Source organism: Beta vulgaris, chromosome 1 (genome assembly GCF_026745355.1).
Source record: "Beta vulgaris subsp. vulgaris cultivar EL10 chromosome 1, EL10.2, whole genome shotgun sequence".
Lineage (NCBI taxonomy): Eukaryota > Viridiplantae > Streptophyta > Magnoliopsida > Caryophyllales > Amaranthaceae > Beta > Beta vulgaris.
This window is the reverse complement of record NC_079202.1, coordinates 56,010,524-56,032,246: the sequence shown is the minus strand read 5'-3', so window position 1 is coordinate 56,032,246 and position 21,723 is coordinate 56,010,524. Positions and strand designations below refer to the sequence as shown.

The 21,723-nt window shown below is 33.6% G+C and overlaps 3 protein-coding genes across 7 annotated transcripts; 1 reads left to right on the top strand and 2 right to left on the bottom strand.

Annotated features, from left to right (window-relative positions):
• Positions 1-5,331: 5,331 nt before the first annotated feature.
• On the bottom strand, positions 5,332-5,676 carry LOC104890805 (uncharacterized). The gene has a single exon (XM_010676402.1). The coding sequence runs from the start codon at positions 5,674-5,676 to the stop codon at positions 5,332-5,334; it is 345 nt and encodes a 114-aa protein (XP_010674704.1).
• A 1,607-nt stretch (positions 5,677-7,283) lies between these two features.
• LOC104889742 (PHD finger-like domain-containing protein 5A) lies at positions 7,284-11,478 on the bottom strand. Its single transcript, XM_010675041.4, has 3 exons — positions 11,230-11,478; positions 11,052-11,124; positions 7,284-7,937 (listed from the first exon to the last, which is right to left on the bottom strand). Exon 3 carries the CDS (start codon positions 7,900-7,902, stop codon positions 7,570-7,572), a length of 333 nt encoding a protein of 110 aa, XP_010673343.1. The 5' UTR covers positions 7,903-7,937; positions 11,052-11,124; positions 11,230-11,478; the 3' UTR covers positions 7,284-7,569.
• A 3,747-nt stretch (positions 11,479-15,225) lies between these two features.
• LOC104889750 (pentatricopeptide repeat-containing protein At3g20730) lies at positions 15,226-21,342 on the top strand. Of its 5 annotated transcripts, XM_048639751.2 has the most exons (5): positions 15,226-16,246; positions 16,424-18,647; positions 19,357-19,509; positions 19,653-19,753; positions 20,859-21,342. In XM_048639751.2, exons 1-2 carry the CDS (start codon positions 15,595-15,597, stop codon positions 17,512-17,514), a joined length of 1,743 nt encoding a protein of 580 aa, XP_048495708.1. In that variant the 5' UTR covers positions 15,226-15,594; the 3' UTR covers positions 17,515-18,647; positions 19,357-19,509; positions 19,653-19,753; positions 20,859-21,342. The 5 variants fall into 5 exon arrangements, with proteins under 5 accessions (XP_048495708.1, XP_048495694.1, XP_048495702.1 ...); XM_048639737.2 differs by having other exon boundaries at positions 16,424-17,650; positions 18,420-18,647; positions 19,357-21,342; XM_048639745.2 differs by lacking the exon at positions 19,653-19,753.
• The last annotated feature ends 381 nt before the right edge of the window (positions 21,343-21,723 follow it).

Genomic DNA, 21,723 nt, shown 5'->3' with positions numbered 1-21,723 from the left:
TCCTTTTCTTTCTAAATTACAAAAGGAATGTCAAATAGCAATGAGTTCAAAGGGCTTCTATACAATTAGACTTAAATTTAATTCATTTTCATATAAAACAAATTAAGTTTTTTCTAAAAAAAATGCCAATATCAAAATTTTCGCCCAAAATTTTTGCAATAAATCCATGTTCAGAAATAAATTTTGAAAAACAAAACAATATCAAATTTTTTACGAACAACTTTTGCAAAAACCATTTTCAGTTAAAAAAACTACATTAATTTGCGAAAAGTAACAATTTTTGTTTTTCTAAAAAAAATCCAATATCAAATTGCGTATGAATAATTTAAAATTTCATTTCAAATATAATTGAAGCTCAAAGTCTTAAAATTTAGAAAAGGAAAAAATTTAAAATGATGAAAATTTTAAGTATCAATGTGTGAAAACATAATTAAGAAGTTAGACAAGGAAAAAAAGCTTAATTTAGTTTATACTTTTCAGTTACAATTTTGGGATCATGAATCAAATTTTACCCTTGCTAATGCCTAAAAAAGGTAAAAATTGTGTTTTAAAAAATGAGGCACGCATCGCGTGCGTAAATTGCTAGTATCCTACTAAGGATGCGTTCACCTTAAGAAGCTAAATTTCATGTTCAATTAATTCAGTTTAAGTGCGTTCTATTCCTCGTATTGGCTCTGAATTTATCGGATCTTATCTGAACTGAACTTATTGAACCTGAACTGAACTTATTGAACCCTATTAAATCTTATTGGACCTGATTCAACTTATTGGACCTGATTGGAACTTATCAGACCTTATTGGAACTTATTGACCTTATTGAAACTTATTAGACCTTATTGGCCCTGATTGAAACTTATTAAACCTTATTGGACATGGTTGAAACTTATTAGACCTTATTGGACCTGATTGAAACTTATTTGACCTTATTAGACAAAAACATTGACCATAAATAACATAAATATTACCACTAACGTAAATACTAACCCTCAAAATTTTTTGTGGAGTAATAATTATTACAATTCGTCCTTTAAAAAATAATGATTATTAATTATCTCTTATGATAATTAATTTAACAAAAAGATTTACTATTTATATATTTGCCTATACATAACTTTCACCACTAATATATCTAATAGTCTTGTTTTGATTTTATAAAACACTACTAGAAAATCAAAAATTAATTAACATTTATTGCTAAGTTAAAATTGACACATATAAAAAATTCTCATTGAACTTTCATTAATGTGAAGGTAAGTAGATAGCATTAGCTCCTTCCTTCATTTCTTCTCCTTTCTTCTCCTTTCATTTATGTGAATGTATTAGAAGATAAAAAGAAAACGAAAATAAAGAGAAAAAAAAATGGTCAAAATCATCGTAGCTTTGCATGACATTGCTTCATTTATTTCTTCTCCTTACTTCTCCAGTCTTCCTTCTGCTTTTTCTATTTTTTGCTTTTCTCCAATACTCAATTAGAGACACAAACATGAAGTCACCAATCATAATCACCCATCAATTTTGCTGATTGAATTTGACTAACAAGATGAGAACAAAGAATATGGAGATAACTCGGGCGAAAATTGCAGATGAAATATGGTTGGATGTTGGTGAAGAAAACGTATTGATTGAAGAGGATGATGTAGAAGATGAAGAAAGATACTCCGATGAAGAGAGATACTCCATGATGATCATGAAGCAATCAATTGATAACATTTATATCTTTCATTGTTATTAGTAACGAAAACATGTTATCTCTAGTTATTTAAAGACGAATTGCAAAATATTGTAATTATTATTATTATTATTATTGTTAACCTAATTATTTGACCATGATTATAATATTATTTTATAGCAATATGAATAATCATATAATAGACAATAATAAGTATAATACTATACATTGTGGTACTTTAATAAAAAATTCTAATAATAACATAATCAGCTAATAGTAATATGAATAATAAAATAATAGACATAATACAAATAAATAATAAATAATAGACATAATACAAATAAATAATAAAATAATAGACATTAATACAAGATAATACTATATAATTATTGTGGTACTTTAATTAAAATTCTAATAATAACATAATCAGCTAATAGTGATATGAAATTATGAATAACAAAATAATGGACAATAATACAAATGTTTATTAAACATTGACTATTTGGACCTTATTGGACCTTATTAGACCTGATTGGAACTTATTAGACCTTATTAGACCTGATTGGAACATATTACACCTGATTGGAACTTATTGCACCTAATTGGAAGTTATTTGACCTTATTGGAACTTATTGCCCTTATTAGACCTTATTGCAACTTATCTGAACTTATCTGAACTTATTGAACCTGAAACTTAATTTTTTAAGTTGAACCAAACGCACCCTAATTCAAGTACTGGTTTTTTTTTTATCATTCTCAATTTTTTTTTAGGCGCATGCAACTTTTTGAACTTAAATATCTTTCATTTTATATTATTAAAAATTATAACGATTGAATATTAATAATTTAATGATTGAGACGAATTAAACAAGACCCCATATAACTATATTTTTCTTATAAACTGAAAACAATTGAGAGCAAAATCAATAGTTAGACCAATTTTAGGGGTCACCAATTATTTTATTACTTTCTCTTTCCTCCACCTCATTTATGCCAACTTATGTACCACCTTCGTGGCTCATATGGATCCAAAAAAAAAAATATGCCCAACTTACCCAAAATCCCTTATTTTTTTTACTCCCAATAGTTAGACTGATTTAAAAGATTATTAAACTCTCTCTCCTACTATCTACCATACCTCAAAAAAACAAAACTAAATTATCTAACCCAATATACTCTTGCCACATATCCACCTTTATATAACTTTGGCTGACAAGTTTTTGGGATGGACGGTCCATCCCAATGCCTAGTTTATCTTTCTCTCTCCTCTTTATATCCTCTCCTATTTTTTATTATTACTTTTCCACTCTCTTTCTCCTCATGAACTCCCAAGTCCCAAGGGTTCAACCATTGTATATGTTCTGATAGTGTCAAGATTCTAAGTGAAAATGATAAAAATAAAGAGGGAGTAAGTTTCAATCATGTGCCATCAGGTTAATAAGTTCTAATCAGATCTAGTATGGTCAAATAAGTTTCAATTAAGTGCAATAAGTTTCAATTAGGTGCAATAAGTTTTAATCGGGTACAATGAGATCCAAATGGTCAATAATCAATAAATTATAATTAAAGTACCATTATGATTATATAGTATTATACTAGTTTTGAAGCCTGTGTGTTGCACGGGTTATTGTTTGTTTTATTTTTGCAAATTTTTGTTAACATTATTGATTTTTTGTTGTTGTGAAATGAGATTTCTCATGACAATTGTTAAATAATTTTTCCATTCTTTTTATATTGTAATAATTACCACTTTGAGTAGGTTTTCATCTATTCGAATCATTTCACTTTTGTTAAAAAAAATATATTTGACAACATTGCATTTACTTTATGTTAATAAAACCATCATAGATTACTCAAATTGCCTCATAAAGTCGCGTTTACTTTATTAAGGATTCGAATAATTTTGAATTACGTAGCAAAAGTTATACACAATTTACTTAATATAATAATATGAGTTTTTTGCGAGGATATATCAGGGTATATATTAGAGCATTTTGTGGGAATATACCTCACTATTTTTTTTTTTTTTGTGGAGATATACCAACCAAAATTTAACTTTTGTCAAAAGGTACGAAAAACACTATTTCTGATAAGAAAGTCAAATTTTCGGTCTTTTGATGATATTGGCTCATATGTTGTTACCACTCAAGGTACTAGCACCCTAAACTTGAATTCACATTAATTTAATTTAATGATATAGTATACGAGAGAATTCATTACTATATATTCCCCTAGAATTCAATAATATATATACGAAAGAATTTTTCAACATGAAGCAATTCCAAACATACATTTGTCTTCCACAAAGTATTCAATTTTACAAACCAATTATTTTCTCTAAGCAGGGGAAAGAAAAAAAGGTTATAACGCGCCTAGAGTTAACTCTACTAAAAAATTAACATAAACAAGTCCGAAAAAAATAATAGCAAATGAGCAAATTAGTATTTCAAACTGCGTGCAAACACTTAGGGGCTGTTTGGTTCACAAAATATAGGTATGAGGTATGGGGTTAGAATGGGCTAAACCCATACCTAGTGTTTGGTTAGTAAAATTTTGATTTTAAAACCAATACCTTAAACCCATGAGGTATGGGGTTTAGAAACCCATGGGGGGAAGTGGGTTTGGCTCATATCAACCCTAGGTATCAAATTATTTAAGGTAAAACATCTTATTGCACAAAAATAAAAAGCGTTCATTTTCTTCCCTGTAATACTGCCTGCCAGAGCCAGGTACTCCCTTTTTTTTCTCCAGTTTCTTCTACTGCAATTTTTTTTTATCTTTTACTTAACCTGCATGTGTGTAAATTACAGCAAGATATTTGTTTCAATATAAATCAAGGTAACGCACTATGTCTTGTGCCATTACTTATTTGATTTTATTTTCTTTTGTTTTCCACTTCAAAACAAACGTAAAAGTGATTTTTTCATCAATTTCCTTTGGCTTGTTGTTAGTGCTTATCCTACGATCAAAACATCAATTTTATTCGAATCTTCTAGTATTTTTAATATTTTACAATAATGATTTCGGATAACTAAAGAAGTCTAAAAATAGAAAAACATTAGAATTGCTTTATAGTATTACGGTTGAATTATTCAAAACAAGATATAAGACAAATTAAAATGATATTAATTTCATTCTTGATTCCAGAGACATTTTAAACCAAATACTAGGTATGGGAATAATTTTGATTCCATAACTAAACCAAATACATGGTGTGAGGAATCAAGTTCCAACCCCATACCACTCTTATTTGATTCCTGATTCCAAACCCATACCAACCTACCAACCAAACGCCCCCTAGTAAATTCCGAACTCATAAGGTGATACAGATCAATGCCACTCACTAACATTAACACGATAAACCAACCCTTCAAACACAACTAAAATTTCATTGATAAATATTTCATACTTTACTAGTACAGCAAACAGGCTATAAATTAAATAAGCTGAACATTAACCTAACTAAAAAGTAAAAATTAGAAGTAGAAGACTCTTAACTGACCCGCCACTAACTCACCCCCAAACTAGACAACTCTACTAACTAAAACAATATCCTATTATTAAATCATGCACCTCCATGGCTCCATATGTTCCTAAACTATAGGAACTAACTAATTTTTAGTTAAGTCACTCAACATCCATTGGAACACCGTCTACAAAACTTAGCAATCACTATCATCCTCATCACCACTACCATCTTCTTCGTCATCACCTTCATTATCAGCTTCATTCGGGTCGGCATCCGGAACCACTTCACCACCAACACGAGGCTGAGACTCAACTTCATCATCATTATTATCATCATTATTATCATCCTTGTCGTAGGGGTCCGGAGTCGGGAGCGGTGTAGGTGTAGGCGGATCAACATAAGGGTCTCTCCTATCCTTAGAGTCTATTGAACTTTCCTCTTCTGCTTCGAAATCAGTTTTCTCATTTGAGTCGGATTCGTGGACGGTGTCACTCGAAGCAAGTGAATGAGTTGAATCATCACTATTGTAACTGGACATGTTTATTTGATGTTTGGGTTGATTTTTCAGATACAGTTTATAGGTGTATAATGTATATATTATCTTGAACGTTATTTTCTTCTTCTCGTATCGTAAATATGTGATCTATATAAGCAAAGCTCGTAAAGCATGCTGCATGCATGCTTCTGTAGTTGTATTGTGAGTCAAATGGTCAAGATATGATCTTCATGATTTGATTCTTATTGATTTTATTTCTGGGTCAAACGACTTACCCCTTACCCCATGTTTATTTTTGCATGATCGATCATGAGTTTGAACATCATAAACAACCACATACACATGGGTCTCTTTCCATAACTATTTTTGGAGAAGTTTTCAAGTGGATAAGAAAAATGTTTATTTTGACTATGAACTAAGAATTCTAAATTCAACTTATGTGCCACTTTTTAGTTTCTATTAGAGGTGATCATGGACCGGGCCGCGGTCAAAAAAATTTGTCCATTGGCCGGGCCGGGCCTAAATTCGAGCCGAATTTTTGTGTCCAAAGCCCGCTATTTCGGGCTTTTGCGGGCCAAAACGGGCCGGGCCAAAAAAAAGACTAAAAATTCGTTTTTAGCTTGCCCAAAGCCCGTCCAAAGACAAAAAAAAACGACCGGGCCGGACTGGGCCCGGTCCGCGGGGTGAAAAATTCTGCCCAAAACCCGGCCCAAAAACGGGCCGGGCCAAAATGATCACCTCTAGTTTCTATATGGATGATGGATCACAAAATTAAAAGACTAAAAATCCTCATTTTTCAGATAATTCAGAAAGGGATGGAATTAACCTCACGACTTCACTCATTTTTTAAAAAAAAACTTCTTTATTTGTCTTCACTCCACTAATCTCATGACAAAACATATTATTATTGTGCTGAATTAGTTCTGATAGTGAAGGAAATATTTGCTTCATGAGTCAATCATCACTTGCTTAGAGATACATGTCAAGTGATCTGAAGTTCTAAACACGTTTTATAATGTAAAATGAACATCTAATTAGAATTAACCCGCTATTGGGTATTAGAACTAGAAAGAATGTAGTATATCTGTATATAGGTGACTAAATAAAATATTACAAACAAGTATTAGACGGAGTACATTTTTCTAAGATGTAGTTACTGTGACTGATTCACTATAAACAAGGGTGTAATGAGTAATGACAAAGCTAGTAATGACATGGAGGTAGTATACTGTAGACTTGTCCGACGGATCGAGTGGTTAGGTTTCGGGTGTTTTCATTAGCTATTTAACTTGGTTATTGGTTTTTTGATTGGTTGAAAAGTAACTCTTAAACTAAAATGAAAAAGCTGCATGAAAAATCTTTTTGGATTGGCTTGTTGGTCCACAAACTCTCTAATAAACAACCAACAACCACAACTAATTTTACCAAACACTTTTACAAACAGCTTGCTTAAACAACCAACTTAAAAAACCAATACATACCGTCAATGCTTACAGTCAGTCAACTAAACAACTAAATCTGCCAACAACCAACTAGTATTTGATTATCCCAACTTAACCAGATCAAATCTAAATTAGTTGAAATCTAACATACCATGAATTAGCACTTAGCAGGTAGTTTTTATTTAAATAAAGTTAAAATACGAGACACAATTGGCAAATATATGCCCAGAACAATTCAATATTCATCAATATCTTCACCAATAATCCAGCAAAAACTGCGGCTCAATGAACTAAGCTTTCCTACATTTACAACAACAATATCCAAGTCTACCATCCAAATTCACATGTCAAGTCAGCTACTTTGATGGATAAGGCAAAATTACAGAGTGACTCCTCTACTTACCAGAAGAAGTTACCAGATAATACGAACTTGTAAATTCAATCTCAAATAGCAGTCTAAAAGAAGCAAAGTGAAACAAAATAGAATCTTATATCATCTTTTCTTGAAACCATATTTCTTCCGTTCATAGAAGAGATCTGTTTTCGCACTTCCTAGATTGACAATTTTCGGACACCCATCTCTATCCTTCTCCTGTTGGGTACATTCTTTGCAGTAATAAGCATCTGATATCCCGACACCTCCACAGATAACGCATCTTCCCTGGAATGATCCATAATTGCATTCATCACAAACTCGGACGAGCGTGCATGGACGGACATATGAATCACAAATTACACATTTTCCATCACATTTCTCACACAAACGTCCAATTGCAATGCCTGGCTGTTTCCGGCACATGATAAGATCAGGATGATGCTTTGCCATAGTTTCTGCTAGGACCTTAGTTTCTTATGTAGTTTCTGCATATAAACCACATGTCATTACCAACATTAGAATTGAAAAATAGCTATGAAAAAAGCACTGAAAGATTGAATCTTAGAGACATAAATACATCCAGGCAAATTTGCCAGCTAACCCACTATGTTTTATTTTTACCCTTTCGTGCCTTGCAACCTTTTAAAATTTCTTTGAGAATTGCTATCTTATGAAGCATATTAGCGTTAATCTTGCTACCTTTAGCTAGAATCAATCACGTTTTTTGTATTCTGCTAAACATGAATATTATTATTTTTATTTTTATTTTTAAAGGTAAGACGAAGTCCCTTGCAAGGAAGGGGGGAAATTGGGGATCTCTCCTTGCAAGGGGTGAGACTCGATCCCTTGACCTCTCCTAAACATGAATATGACATTATGTAATTTTGCTCCTCCAAAAAATTAAAAACTCAATTTAAAACTAACTTCTATTCACAAAACAGGGTACTCCATTTCTATAACCCCCAGACTAAGGGAGGCCATAATAAGCTGATCAATTGCCTATAGTATATAGTACCAGTGTACCACAAGTCAGGTGATTAGGGACTTAAGAAGCTAAACCAGAAAGGAAACAAGCATGACAGATTTCTTTTTTTCTTATGCAAAATATTCCGCGTGTTGATACTTGATACCAAGAATAGCAATAACTATAATTAGACATTATGGCAAATAACCAGAAGCACTAACAATAATATTGCAGTCAATTTACACTTGACCACAAGAGGATCTGAAAAAATCTGAGAGGGGTAAAAAGATATCAACATGGAGTAAAAAAAAAGTCAGGCAACATGCAAGCATATAGGTCATGCAAAGAAAACCATTATGCAAATTTGAGGACAAATTTCATCCCTTCAGCTCAATATCCATCTATAGCTAGTTTTAAACAATATAAATAAAGGAAAAATTGATAAGAATAATCCCACCTTTTGGTGGTCTTCTATAAACAGTCCCACCATTTACTAATCTCAAATTAATCCTACCTTTGCACCTTATCTTCTAAAATTGGACTTTTTTACCTGAAACTTATTGAATAGTTTCAAATCACTTTTTTTTTCTTTTCGTTTATTTTTTCAATAAGCTCCTTCTTTCTTCTCCCTATACTCAACCCCACAACCACCTCTTTCTCTCTCCTCCACAACCAGTACCCCCGACTGAGGAAATGACCCACCCAGCCCCACACCAAAACCACCCACCCACAAGGCCACAACCACAAACCCCACCCTATCCAACCAAAAACCTGCTTAAACAACTAAAACCATTTACATTGCTGTTAATAATTTCTACACCAAAATTCACAAATCACCACAACAACAAAAAAAGCAAAACATCCAATTTGAGAAGCAACCAAAATCCACGAAAAACCAAACCCACAAAACTTTTCATCCCCAATATATTTGATTCCTTAATTACAATCACACATAAAACCGGGAAAAAAAATTGAAAAGCAACAAGCTAACTCGGATCAGGTAAAACAAATTGGGTGTGATGAAGAAACGAGGAGAGAGAATTGGGGTTGGTGTCTTGGTGATGAACCATTGACTAGATTAATGGTTTTGCGGCCTTTCTCGAGGCAAGGTTAACATCACCATTTTCTCCCTATTGGTAATTGGCCCGCGATATTCTGTTGAATGCTAGTTTTGAGTGTTACCACTGGTAATTACCATCTAATCATCTTGAGTGTGATTAAACTATTGTCAATAGCATCCTTCCATAACTACTGATGTCTTTTTTTCTTGATTGAATTATAAACCGATGTTTTCCTTGGTCTTATAGAAATTCTTTAATCTTGTTACTAAAGTCTTGTCAAAACAATCAGACTAGTGACCAGTCTTCTCTGAAATTTCTGGCATCTCGCCGCTTCTTTTCAGTCTTACCCAAAATGACTATAAGTAGAGGGAAAGATGTTATATAGAATGGAAATTGTTGGGTTGGATTGCAATTTCACTTGCAATTATCACCAAGAGTAGAGAGAGAAAGGGTGATGGACAAGGGGAGAGAAAAAGAATGGTGAAAGGGGTGCTAATGGCCGGCTAGGGTGTCAGCAAGGGGGTGAGAGAGAAAGGACGATGGACGAGCGTTGGTGACAAGGTGGCAGGAGAGAGAAAGGGTGGCTGAGAGGCGTTGGTGGGAGGCACGGAAGGAGAGAGAGGGAGGCAGTTGAGGCCTTGAGGGGAAGGGGGTATAAGAGAATTCTTTTAAAATCATGAAAATTTAATTAAAAATTCTAGACCTATGGAAAAAACATGTATCAAATTTTCCCTATTAAATAGGTTATCAACTGGTTAGGACCATCTTAAGAATGAGTGGTGCAAAGATGGGATTATTTTGAGATTAATAAAAAGTGGCTGTTTAGAGAAGATCACCAAAAGGTGGGATTATTCCTATCAATTTTTCCTATGATAAAAGGGTAATCCTTATTCATATTTCATATAATAACACTATTCACCTGAAATCTGACACATAAAATGTTGAAACTTATAACTAAATTTCCTCAGCAAACATGAACACAAGTTCTTCTCAAATCCAACCAGTTTCTCTTCACTAGTCCCAGAATAAAAAAAAAGTATAACGTCGATTCGTTTGGTAGAAAGAAGACAAATGAACTCAGAACATACTAATGTTGAGACCCAAACATCAGAACAACATTTCTAAGGCTATAATCTTCCACAGTTCAGTCAGCTAGCCAGACCATTTGCTGCATAAGCAGCATGAAAACACTCATATAAGAAGCATAACATGAATATAGAAATTAACACATACAAAGTTTACATATACTTGAAAGATGCAACAGATATCAATACATCTAAAACACCAGTACCTCAGTAATATTATCAATCCCACAACTACAAAGTAAAATATAGGCGGCAAAATCCCAGAATTTGTTTTACTTAAAACTTCAAAAAAAAGCCCAATAATAACAGTAATAAACTAATAATAGTATCAAAAATGATTATAAACTCAAAATTTCAAGGTTGCGATTCCAATATCTTCATTCTTTAACCTCGTATTTAACAAATAAACCTCAAATTCAACAGTATAAAGCCACAAATTTTAGGGTTCTAAAAAACGGCCATAACATGTAAAATTCGTCTGAATTATACCTGAAACTTCGAGATATATGTTGACTGATAATCGCAAGCAAAATTGACGAAATAATATCGGTTGATGGAAGATCTGACGAAAAAATCGAAAAAAAAGAGAGCAAAAAGCATCAAGATCATGAAGAAGACAAAATTGATTCATAAATCAGCAAAAACTGAAATTTCACATGAAAAATACCTTGATGAAGTGATAATAGCGTATGAAATTACTAAACTATCGCATATGAAATCCCTAGATTAATGTCATGGTGGTTTTTAAGTTGAATTAGAGGAGAGAGGGGCAATCGAAATAGAAGAGAGAGATGAAGTTGAGCGACGGCTTTATTTCAGTAGACTCTACTGAGTAGTGAGTAGAGTGATGGATTTTCAGTTGGTAGATGGTAACTCGTTTCTAGTATTTTTATTTTTTATTTTTCATAGGTAAGATAAAAAAGCATTAGAAAATCCTTCGCTAAAAGGGAACTCCTAATATATACTTGTATCTCGTATCAATCATGAATTCAACTTCCAGATTGATCTCGTCTTTAGGGAAGCGAACCGGGCAGCAGATTTCATGGCTCACAAGGGGCATTCGTGTTCCTCTCTGCTTTACTCGTTTCCTCCGTACTCGCGTGATTTTTCTCTCCTCATCCGAAAGGATGTTTTAGGGTGGCCTCCAGATTGATGGGGTCTCCTAAGTTTTTCTCTCCTTATCAAAAAAAAAAAAAAAAAAATGAATTCAACTTCCATCATGAATTCAACTTCCATGATAATGTAGATACAAAATTAAAACGAAGTCAATACAACGCAAACCGCACATTTTAGATTGCCAATCCAATAACATTATCTGCCCAAATTAGTACATACACTCATTTATAGAAAGTGAATTATAATCACAATGAATATGACGGTCAAAGGACAATATTGTGTACAAAAAGATCGGTATCAATGACCTGTACCAACTAGACATGTACATATGTCTATTTGGCTATTATCCATGTACATATGTGCATAATGTGTTGTCAGAAATAGATTTGACTGTTGGGTCAACTTTATTCTGACCTGACTTGAACCTAGTTTGACATGTGAGGGTCAATCCCCAGACCTGACCGAAATATGACCGAAACCTGACATGGAATTACCCGGACCTAACTGGCAACTGGCAAGATTATATGCAGACCTAACCAGACATACCTGAAATTTTTCGTTGATTTTGGTTTTCTAGTTTTTGCTAGTGGATGAGAGAGGGATGTAGATTAGGGTTTTAGAGAGGAGAGATGGAAGAGAGAAGGGAAATCATAAATGGGAGATGGGTTTGAGTCTTTGAGATATTAATGGTTAGATTTTGATCCTTCTCAAATCAAGGGTTCTAATTCATGATCCATGATATTAATTTTTGGCCAATGGGAAAAAAAGAATGATTAACACATGGATTGATGACTTGTCACATGATTGACAATCTTATATTTTTTATAATCTTACTAATTCTTGTCTTGGTTTAGTAACTTCTAACTTTAATAATTAGTCAATTATTTTATTAATTTGAAATTATGGTCATTTTTATTGAAATTATTATGATTAGTGTTTAGGTATTATTTAATTAGAGTTATGAATTGAGTTTCTAAATTTTAATTAGACTCTTTGTAGCGTTACTTATACAACTATCAGTCTATTACTCAATTAAGTAATAGTATAACTATATTCACTTAAGTAAACTCATATGTAGTATTACATTGACATAGATTATCGACTTATTACAATGATACATTTATTGATCTCGTCCAATAACAACTTGTTTCAATCCAATTACATGTTTTTAGTTTCGAAATGCATTTCACATGAAGACTATTAGATAAAATATTGTATTATTCTTGAATTAGCTTATAATCTATACTGATACATGCATTAAGCTTATCTAGTAACAACTTATTTCAATTATCGTGGAACAAATTAGTGAGTTACTGAGTTGGTATAATTCTAAGTGAGTAACTAGCTAAATGCTAAGTTAACATATGGTTGCTAACACGTTACTAATAGTAATTACTTGTTAACTTATTGACTTATGATTGTTATATTTACCATCATTTATATATATAAACTATTGTTATGTTTATTGTTATTATTATACAACATATTAACTCTCGTAATAATAACTTAGGCGGTTAGGCTCATATGAACCGTTGTTATAGATATATGATTGTCATTTGTTATAATATCATAACATATCAAGAGTCGTGTACTAAGTTGATATTACAATGGTTTTACAATTATATTAATACCAATATACTACTAAAATGATTAAACATATTGATAAAATAACTTGTTTATACTTTATCATATATAGTCACAACATAATAGATATGTACTGTGTTATTTTTGTTATTGTTATTGTTATTATTAGCATTGTTGCTACTATTATTATTAGTATTTATATTGTTATTATTGTTAGCAAGTATTACTGTTCTTATTTGTATTATTATTGCTATTGTTAGCATTGTTACTATTACTGTTATTATTATTATTATTATTATTATTATTATTATCATCGCTTTATTATTATTATTATTATTATTATTATTATTATTATTATTATTATTATTATTCTCATTATCATCATAGCCATTTAAAAACTTATATATTAATCATAATGCGTATAATAATAAATCATTTATACAAACCTTTGCATTGATCGTCTACTCGTTATTATTATCGTTGGTTATAATATATAATATTAGAACATATGAAGAGTCGTTCTTTTTCTTTACTCATTAGAGTGGTTTTACGCAATTGATTAGTCGAAATAAGAATTGACTAAGAGAATACACTAAACATCACGATAAACAATATAGTGTTTTATTAGTTTTTCATTATCATCCATATATTTATCGCACACTTACATATGTATATATATATATATATATGTCGATCTTAATGATTTTAATTTAATAATATGATTCGTTTACAAAATCCATTACAAAATCAAAATGACCCCGATTAGGATTCAACCGAAGTTTAATTAACGTTCAATAGCGAATGGGCCCGATGCTTCACAATGATCGAACTAAGGTCATTAGTGATTCAACCCAAGTACACTTTATTCTACACAAGCATACATGAAACCCAAACACGACTTGCGCAAACCCGATAAAAAATTGACCACAAGCGATCATATCTAATAATGGATCGGCTTGTAAATGAAACGTTCAGACATGTTCGTCACCCAACAATCCCATGATTCAAATGTGATCAACCCAGTTAAACAAAAACATGACCAATCACGACGTGGGGCATTGACTGACAGAATCCTGACCTGCCCGGGTCTGACATGGTTCACCCTGAGTATACCCATAACCTGTTTGAGAACCTATTTTGACACCGCCACAATGCAATTGGTTTGTTATTCATGTTCATTCGGTTTGTTATCCTTGTATACTTGACTTGTTATTATTCATGTATCTTTGACTTGTTATCCATGTACATGTACACACCATACTCTATATACTAATGTGTGCACCATATAAGCTTTACAATATTTATTATTTAAAGTGTATTCTTTAAAAAAAAAAAGAAAAAAAACTTAACAAGTTCAAATAAAATATGATCAAGTCTAACACATTACACATCACTAGGGATGGCAATAGACCCGACACAGACCCGTTAGGACCCGACCCATTTATAAGGGTTTGGGTCTAGAAATTTTAGACCCAATGGGTCCGGGTTCGGGTCTGGGTCCCGAAGAGCGTAGGTCGGGTCCGGGTCCACATATGTTAGACCCAGACCCGCCTCGCGGACCATTTACATATTAGAATTTTTTTTTTTACCTAAACTCTGAAATTTTATGAGAGACATTAACTTTATAAATTGTAACATTTTAATATTTTATCAGTTAATTCTTAAAATTATATTTAGAGAATGCTTTAACCATGGATATAAGAACCTATATATGTTAGGGGGAAAATTTTTAATTACATATATTTAAAAATGTGATAAAACTTAAAAACTAAGAAGGACCCATTTATGACCCAGTTAGGACCCATGGACCCACTAGACCCAGCGGGTCTGGGTCTGAAAAATCTAGACCCAGCAGATCTGGGGCTGGTCTGGATCTGTGAAAAATAAACGGGTCTGGATCTGGGTCCAGGTGGACCTGACCCAGACTCGCCCCATTGCCATCCCTACGCATCACACAAAAAAGAAAAATCCAACAATGATCAATCACATCTAATAAGCTCACCACATAAAAAAACCAGACGTTAATGAACAACGAAAAACATAAACCTATTTTTTAAATTCATTCCACCAAAAAGAATCGGAACAGGACAGGTTGAAGAGGAAAATAGACATGGCAATAATTGCCGGCGAATCGGCGGCGTCATAATACCCGTTTGTTGCTCGGTGCATGGCGCTATGATTTTAAGGACTAATTGGAAATAGGCTTAAATTTGTAGCACATATAAAGTTACAGAATTTGTGCTACTTGACTACTTATTTTTCGGCTCTGTTTGAGACTTTGAGTAGCTTGATCTACTCCACTGCTAGTGCCAAAATCTGAAAATTTTCTTTCATGGGTAGTAGATTATTTGAAGCTCTAAAACCCTTATTCAAGAACCCAATTCCTTTAAACCCCTCATTTTATTTGAATTTGCTTCAGATTTGCATCGACGCAAAAGCAGGAAAACATGGCCGTTCGATTCACAAACATCTGTTTTTAAATGGGTTTGATTCAAACGTGAGTTTAAACACCAAATTGATCATATTTTATGGTAAAATTGGTGACATATGGCATGCACGTAAGGTTTTTGATGGAATGCCTGAAAGAAATATTGTTTCTTGGACTGCTTTGTTGTCTGGGTACTCCCAAAATGGGTTGTTTAAGGATGCTGTGATGGTTTTTTGGGATATGCGTCGTTCAGGTGTAAAGGGTAATCAGTTTACTTATGGTAGTGTATTGAGGTCGTGTACGAAGTTGATGTGTTTAAGTAGTGGACAACAAATTCAAGGGTGTCTGCAGAAGAGTAGGTTTGTTAGGGATTTGTTTGTGCAGAGTGCATTAGTTGACTTGTATTCGAAGTGTGGGAATATAAAGGACGCGAGCAATGTATTTCAGATGATGTCTGAGAGGGATTTGGTTTGTTGGAATGCAATGATTGGTGGATATGCAGTTCAGGGATTTGTGAATGCTGCATTTCAGATGTTTCTGTCAATGATGAAAGAAGGTGAAGTATAAATGTTTATTTATTTTCGTCTCAATGTGGTTGCCTTTGTTGTTTACGTGAATTTCATTAGACAATTGTTTGGCACATCTTAAATTTAAAATCTTGTTGAGAGAATCTATTAGTTGAGAAATTTGCAACAGTAAAATCTGATATGTTTGTTGCCCTTAAATGTACTAGGTACAACACCCGATTGCTTTACTTTTGGAAGTTTACTGAGTGCCTGTGCTCAAGGTAATAATCTTGCCAGAGTCTGCCAAATCCATGGATTAATCATACAACATGGTTTTGGATTACATGATCTGTTGAATAGACTGTTAATAGATGCGTATGCAAAATGTGGAAGCATGAAGCACGCACACATAGTTTTTAGGAGTATGATGGTAAAAGATTTATTTTCATACACTGCTATGATTGCTGGCTATGCACATAAGAGTGACCATTATATTGATGCTTTGAGTCTCTTCAGTGAGATTTATAACAGTGGCATGAAGCTGGATGGTTTTCTTCTATGTACCATGCTTAGTGTTTGCTCTAATTCATCATTGTTAATCTTTGGAAGACAAATTCATGCTCTTGCACTAAAGCATATTCCCACATCTGACGTGGCCATGAGTAATGCCCTCATCGATATGTATGCCAAATGTGGGGAGCTTGAGGAAGCCACTCGTTCTTTTGGTCAAATGGAGGAAAAGAATGTTATTTCATGGTCATGTTTAATTGATGCATATGCCAAGCATGGTTATGGACATAAGGCAATGTCATTGTATAGGAAGATGGAATATGAGGGCCTCAAGCCAAATGACGTGACCTTTTTGTCTCTTCTATTTGCTTGCAGCCATGCAGGATTAATCAGGGAAGGTTGGGAATGCTTTAATAATATGGTTGGTAAACATAGTATTGCTCCAACTGAAAAACACTATTCATGTATGATTGATGTATTTGCACGAGGTGGCCAATTAGAGGAAGCTTTTGATCTAATCCGAAAAATGAATGTTCAGCCCAACGCATTGCATTGGGGAGCCATTCTTGGTGCTTCTAATGTCCATGGAGACATCTCCTTTGCAAAAGTAGTAGTGAAAAACCTTTTCAATTTGGATACCAAAAATTCCTCTAATTATGTTGCTCTGGCTAGTATATATGCTGCAGCTGGTTTGTGGGACAATTCCTGGACTACACATAAATTGTTGGAGGAAAAGAACTTGAAGAAGAATCCTGCTCACAGCCTTGTCTTGTCTCACGGAAAGAGTACAGAGCTTTTGCAAAACTGAAAGCAATTGAAAAGAAAATATGATCATCTGTACACTTGCATTATATCAAAAATGAGCAAGAGTGGTTACTATTGCAATGAACAGCACCCACTGACAACAGTGATTTAATCCCAGATCTTGCGTTCAAGTCCTCTTTGTATTTCTCTGCCCCTTCTCTTGTTGTTTTGAATATGATGTTTTCTCCCCCCCCCCCTCACCACACACACACCCCCTTCTTACCTTGGCAGACAATTGAATCCCAACTTCCATACCTTCCTTACCTGTTTCCTAGTTTTCCTCTCCACCACTTCTCCAGTCCTTCTCACTTATCATCTAAAAGGAACAGATAACCACTATACTATGGGCTACCACCATTTCTTAATGTCCGATTCGGTATGATAATGTGCTTAGTATGTTCCCCGAAGATGATATTTCTAGTAATTAAATGACATGAAACCCATCAGAGAATTAGAGTATCATCATTCTTTTTTTCATTTTACTTTCAATTTTAGAAATGATTTTGAAAATTGTTGTATAAGGTTATTAGTTTATTGCCTGCTAACGAAAGAGGTAGGTATCGAATTAATGAGTTCTATAATACTGCTATCAACTGGGTTCATTTCCTTATTGAATTAAGAGATTGAAGGCACAACCCTTCAAAGGATCCATCAGACACTTGAAAAAGTAACATCTTACCAAAAATTTGTTTTATGGGGGCTACTGATAATCAAAGTCTTGGTTGATCTTCTTTAAAATTTACATTGGTGTCATTAATGGGAAAAATCATGAGAAAGTCACAAAATTGATTTAATGTTATGACCCAAAATCTCCTTTCATAGAGTTGTTGAATTTTGGTTTAATTTATATCTATTATTACTTTTACTCTTTAGTTACCAGCCTATGGCAACTAATTATGTGTTCGACAGGTTTTTCTTTACCATAAAATCTAAGAGATTCAGGGAGTTCTGTAAACCACCTACTCTATATCCTCAAATCCTTATAAATCCTCAATATTCTTCTGGGTTTGGACTCTATAGTCTAGGCAGTGGAATATGGTCAAGCTGTACTGGAATCTCAGTAGTGAAATTCAGATCTCATCTTTTTTCAGCAGTAATGCAGTCTCAGCAGCCGAAAATCATGGCTCTGCTAGACTGGTATGTTATGCTTTGTTCTTTCCTTTCCTCATTCTGCCTCATTCTTTTTTCTTAATATTATTGATAATATTTCTTTAGCTACATAAAACTGACTAGTAATATGTCATTGAGAGGTAGTTGATGAAGGTAACCACTGTGTTTTTACTATTAAAGTGCCTTGGAGGGGTTTTATGTTATCTTTCTAGTAGAGTTATAAGCATGTTGCACTAAAGATCAAGCTAACTAAACTGTGCTCCATCAACTTACAAATTTAGTTATGGTACACTATGTAATGGACTGGGTGTAGAAGTCATCTTTGTACAATTACTGGTTGCATTTGTGGGTTGCCCCATGGCCATGCCCTATGGCCTTATTGGCCTAAACCTTGGTGGCGCTAGCTCTATGCTAGTTTTGAGTTGGGTTATTGTCCTTTAAGTCTAAACCCAGCAATGAGGATATGTTAAATCTCCATGTCTATCGTTTTTGGCCCCTCATTCTATGTGCAGAGAATCGATGAATGAATTTGTTAGATTGTCCCCCACACCCCCTTGTTTCTATTCATTTATTAATATATCGATTAATTGTTTACTGCTTCTGCTATCTATATTCACTTGCTAGTAAAACTGTAAAAGTCAGATGTCTATCCTAAAATATGATCCTTGTATTCTGAATGTAGTTTAAGGTCACTTGGTTCTCTAATTTTGACAATATGATTTTGCATAAATTTCAGCTATTTACAGTTGGAGGGGACATGATAAAAACTTGGCTCAACTGGGATGTCATTACAAGTTTTACAAAGGTTTGAGAAGACATGAAAGATTTTTTGAGGTTCAAGGCAGAGATAAAATGACTTTGTTCTAAGCATATTTCTTCACTGCAAGAGGTACAAATACTGACACCTATCTTTATGTCTGTTGATCTCCTTGCAGCTATTTGTTTTCTTAGGATCTTCTCTATGATTTTATTGGGCTAACGACTGTAAGATATGTTCCTTGTTCACTAATCCTTCCTGCCGTAACTTTCTAGCTGATGAATGTATGATGAGGTAAATGGGAATTAGGTTGCAATTCTAGCCTTTCTGCTACCTGGATAAGACTTGCTGCTCATGTTTGTATTCTATCTCTCAAGTATGTATTTTCACTTTCACTCGCTATCCTTATCTGTGTAAGTGATTACCACGCATGCTCCTCTGTATGGTCGAGTTTACTCATAGACCTTGCTGTTCACTGTTGGCTTTAACTGATGGTATGTTCTAAGCTTCTCATTCCTTGTCACGTGCTTCATCCTGAAGGATGGAGAAAGCTCTTTAAAGTGGACTTTGCTAATGTAAGTGTTGAGCTGTTAATTGGAAGGTCAGATGCAATTCCTTGTGTTGGTATGCTTGGATTCAGCAAGGGAGAATGTTGCAATTGACTTGTGTGTCATTATTGGATTTTCTACTTCTGGCTACTTTAATTTCACTCATACGTCATGGTTCCTTAGGCTGATTCCACATGACTCTAGATGCTTGAGGATACTTAACATAGTATGCTTCATGGATTTAATACAATTTGAAATTAGAGGGAATTCCTTGGAAACTTTCCAAGTTTGCCTCAAAACTTTGAAGTTGGTACTTAACCTTAAGACACGTGTTGACGTGTATCTATGGAATGCATCTCTCCAAATATTTATTAAGAATGAAATTACGGAGGGATGCATCATCTAGAAGTTGATGACTAGGATGTAGATATGGATGATTCTGGCAGTATAGCTGTATAGGGGGAGTAGGTGTTGGTCGTTTCAGATCATTAACGATAGGCAAGCTCACCATTCACCAATGTTCAACAGAACACGTGGAGAGTCTGACTTTGCATGAAGTTTGCCATCTTGAGCCTAACTTCGATAGGCTTAACATTCTATACTCTTGTGCTCTTATGCTGAGCTTCTTGAAATTGAATTTTCACTCTACTTATAGAAGAGTTGATCTATCTCAGTGTTCTAATAATTGAAATCTTTATATACTAGGTTATGCAACTTGCGTTGCTTTTATGTTTGTCCACTATCCCTTTTTTTTTTTTTGAGGTTGTACTAATCTTTTTTTAGGTCTGTAAACATACATTACTTTATCCCCCCAACCCCAACCAAGAAACAAATAAAGAAAAAAAGTTGTAGTTTTTTCTTATAGAAACTTTAAGATACATCACCAAATGCAGGAAATGACATAAATTTGGTGTATGGTTTTGATGGTTGCAGGAAATATAGCTTCTTTGCTAGCTTTGCTCTTGGTTGGCTAATCTCTGACAATCTGACAGTGATGATCCTGCATCTTCTTAACTGATTGATACTATCTTAAGCAGAATGAGGATGACTTTTGGTGAGACTGTCAAGTGTCAAGTATTAGATTATCACCAAAACGCGAACAAGGTTACAAGGGTGCCAAGTCCATCTTGAAAGGTCCTTGTACCAAAATCCTGTGTGGCGTTGCTGGTGAATTGGCCAGTTACAACAAGCTACAGATCCTCGTCTTATAGAAGTACAGTTTTAGTGTCTTGACAACTATGGATGTAGATGTACTAAAATCATGTGTGACATTGCATTTGTATTTTAGGATAATACAAGTTCCAATTGATATCACTCTTCGAATATCACACTCTTTGAGGTCAGTGTTGGAATTTGGAAGAGAAGTTCGATGTAACTTGGAGAAATTATTGAAAGCCGACTTCTAGAATTACTATTATATTAATGCATAAACAGAGCCGTTTATGATATTTTGTAGGCCTAGAGCGAAATTAAAGCTTGGGGCCTCTTACATGTGGTGGCAGAGCTAGATTTTTCGCCACTAAAAAGTACTTTATTTGACACTTACGCAACAAAATAAGCACACTGTTTTTTCTTAAGTACACATTAAAATAGATAGTCAAAGTCAATGTATATATCGTAATAGTATTAAAGTTAAAGTAGGAATTTAAAAAACGGAGGAAGTATATTTTTTAGGGTAATTATACTATTTTTATATTATAAAAAAAAAATTATTTTTGACACTTACACCTATCAAGATATATAACTTTAGAGGATAAATATCGATTATTATGTTGTCAAAAAAGATGAATCTGATACA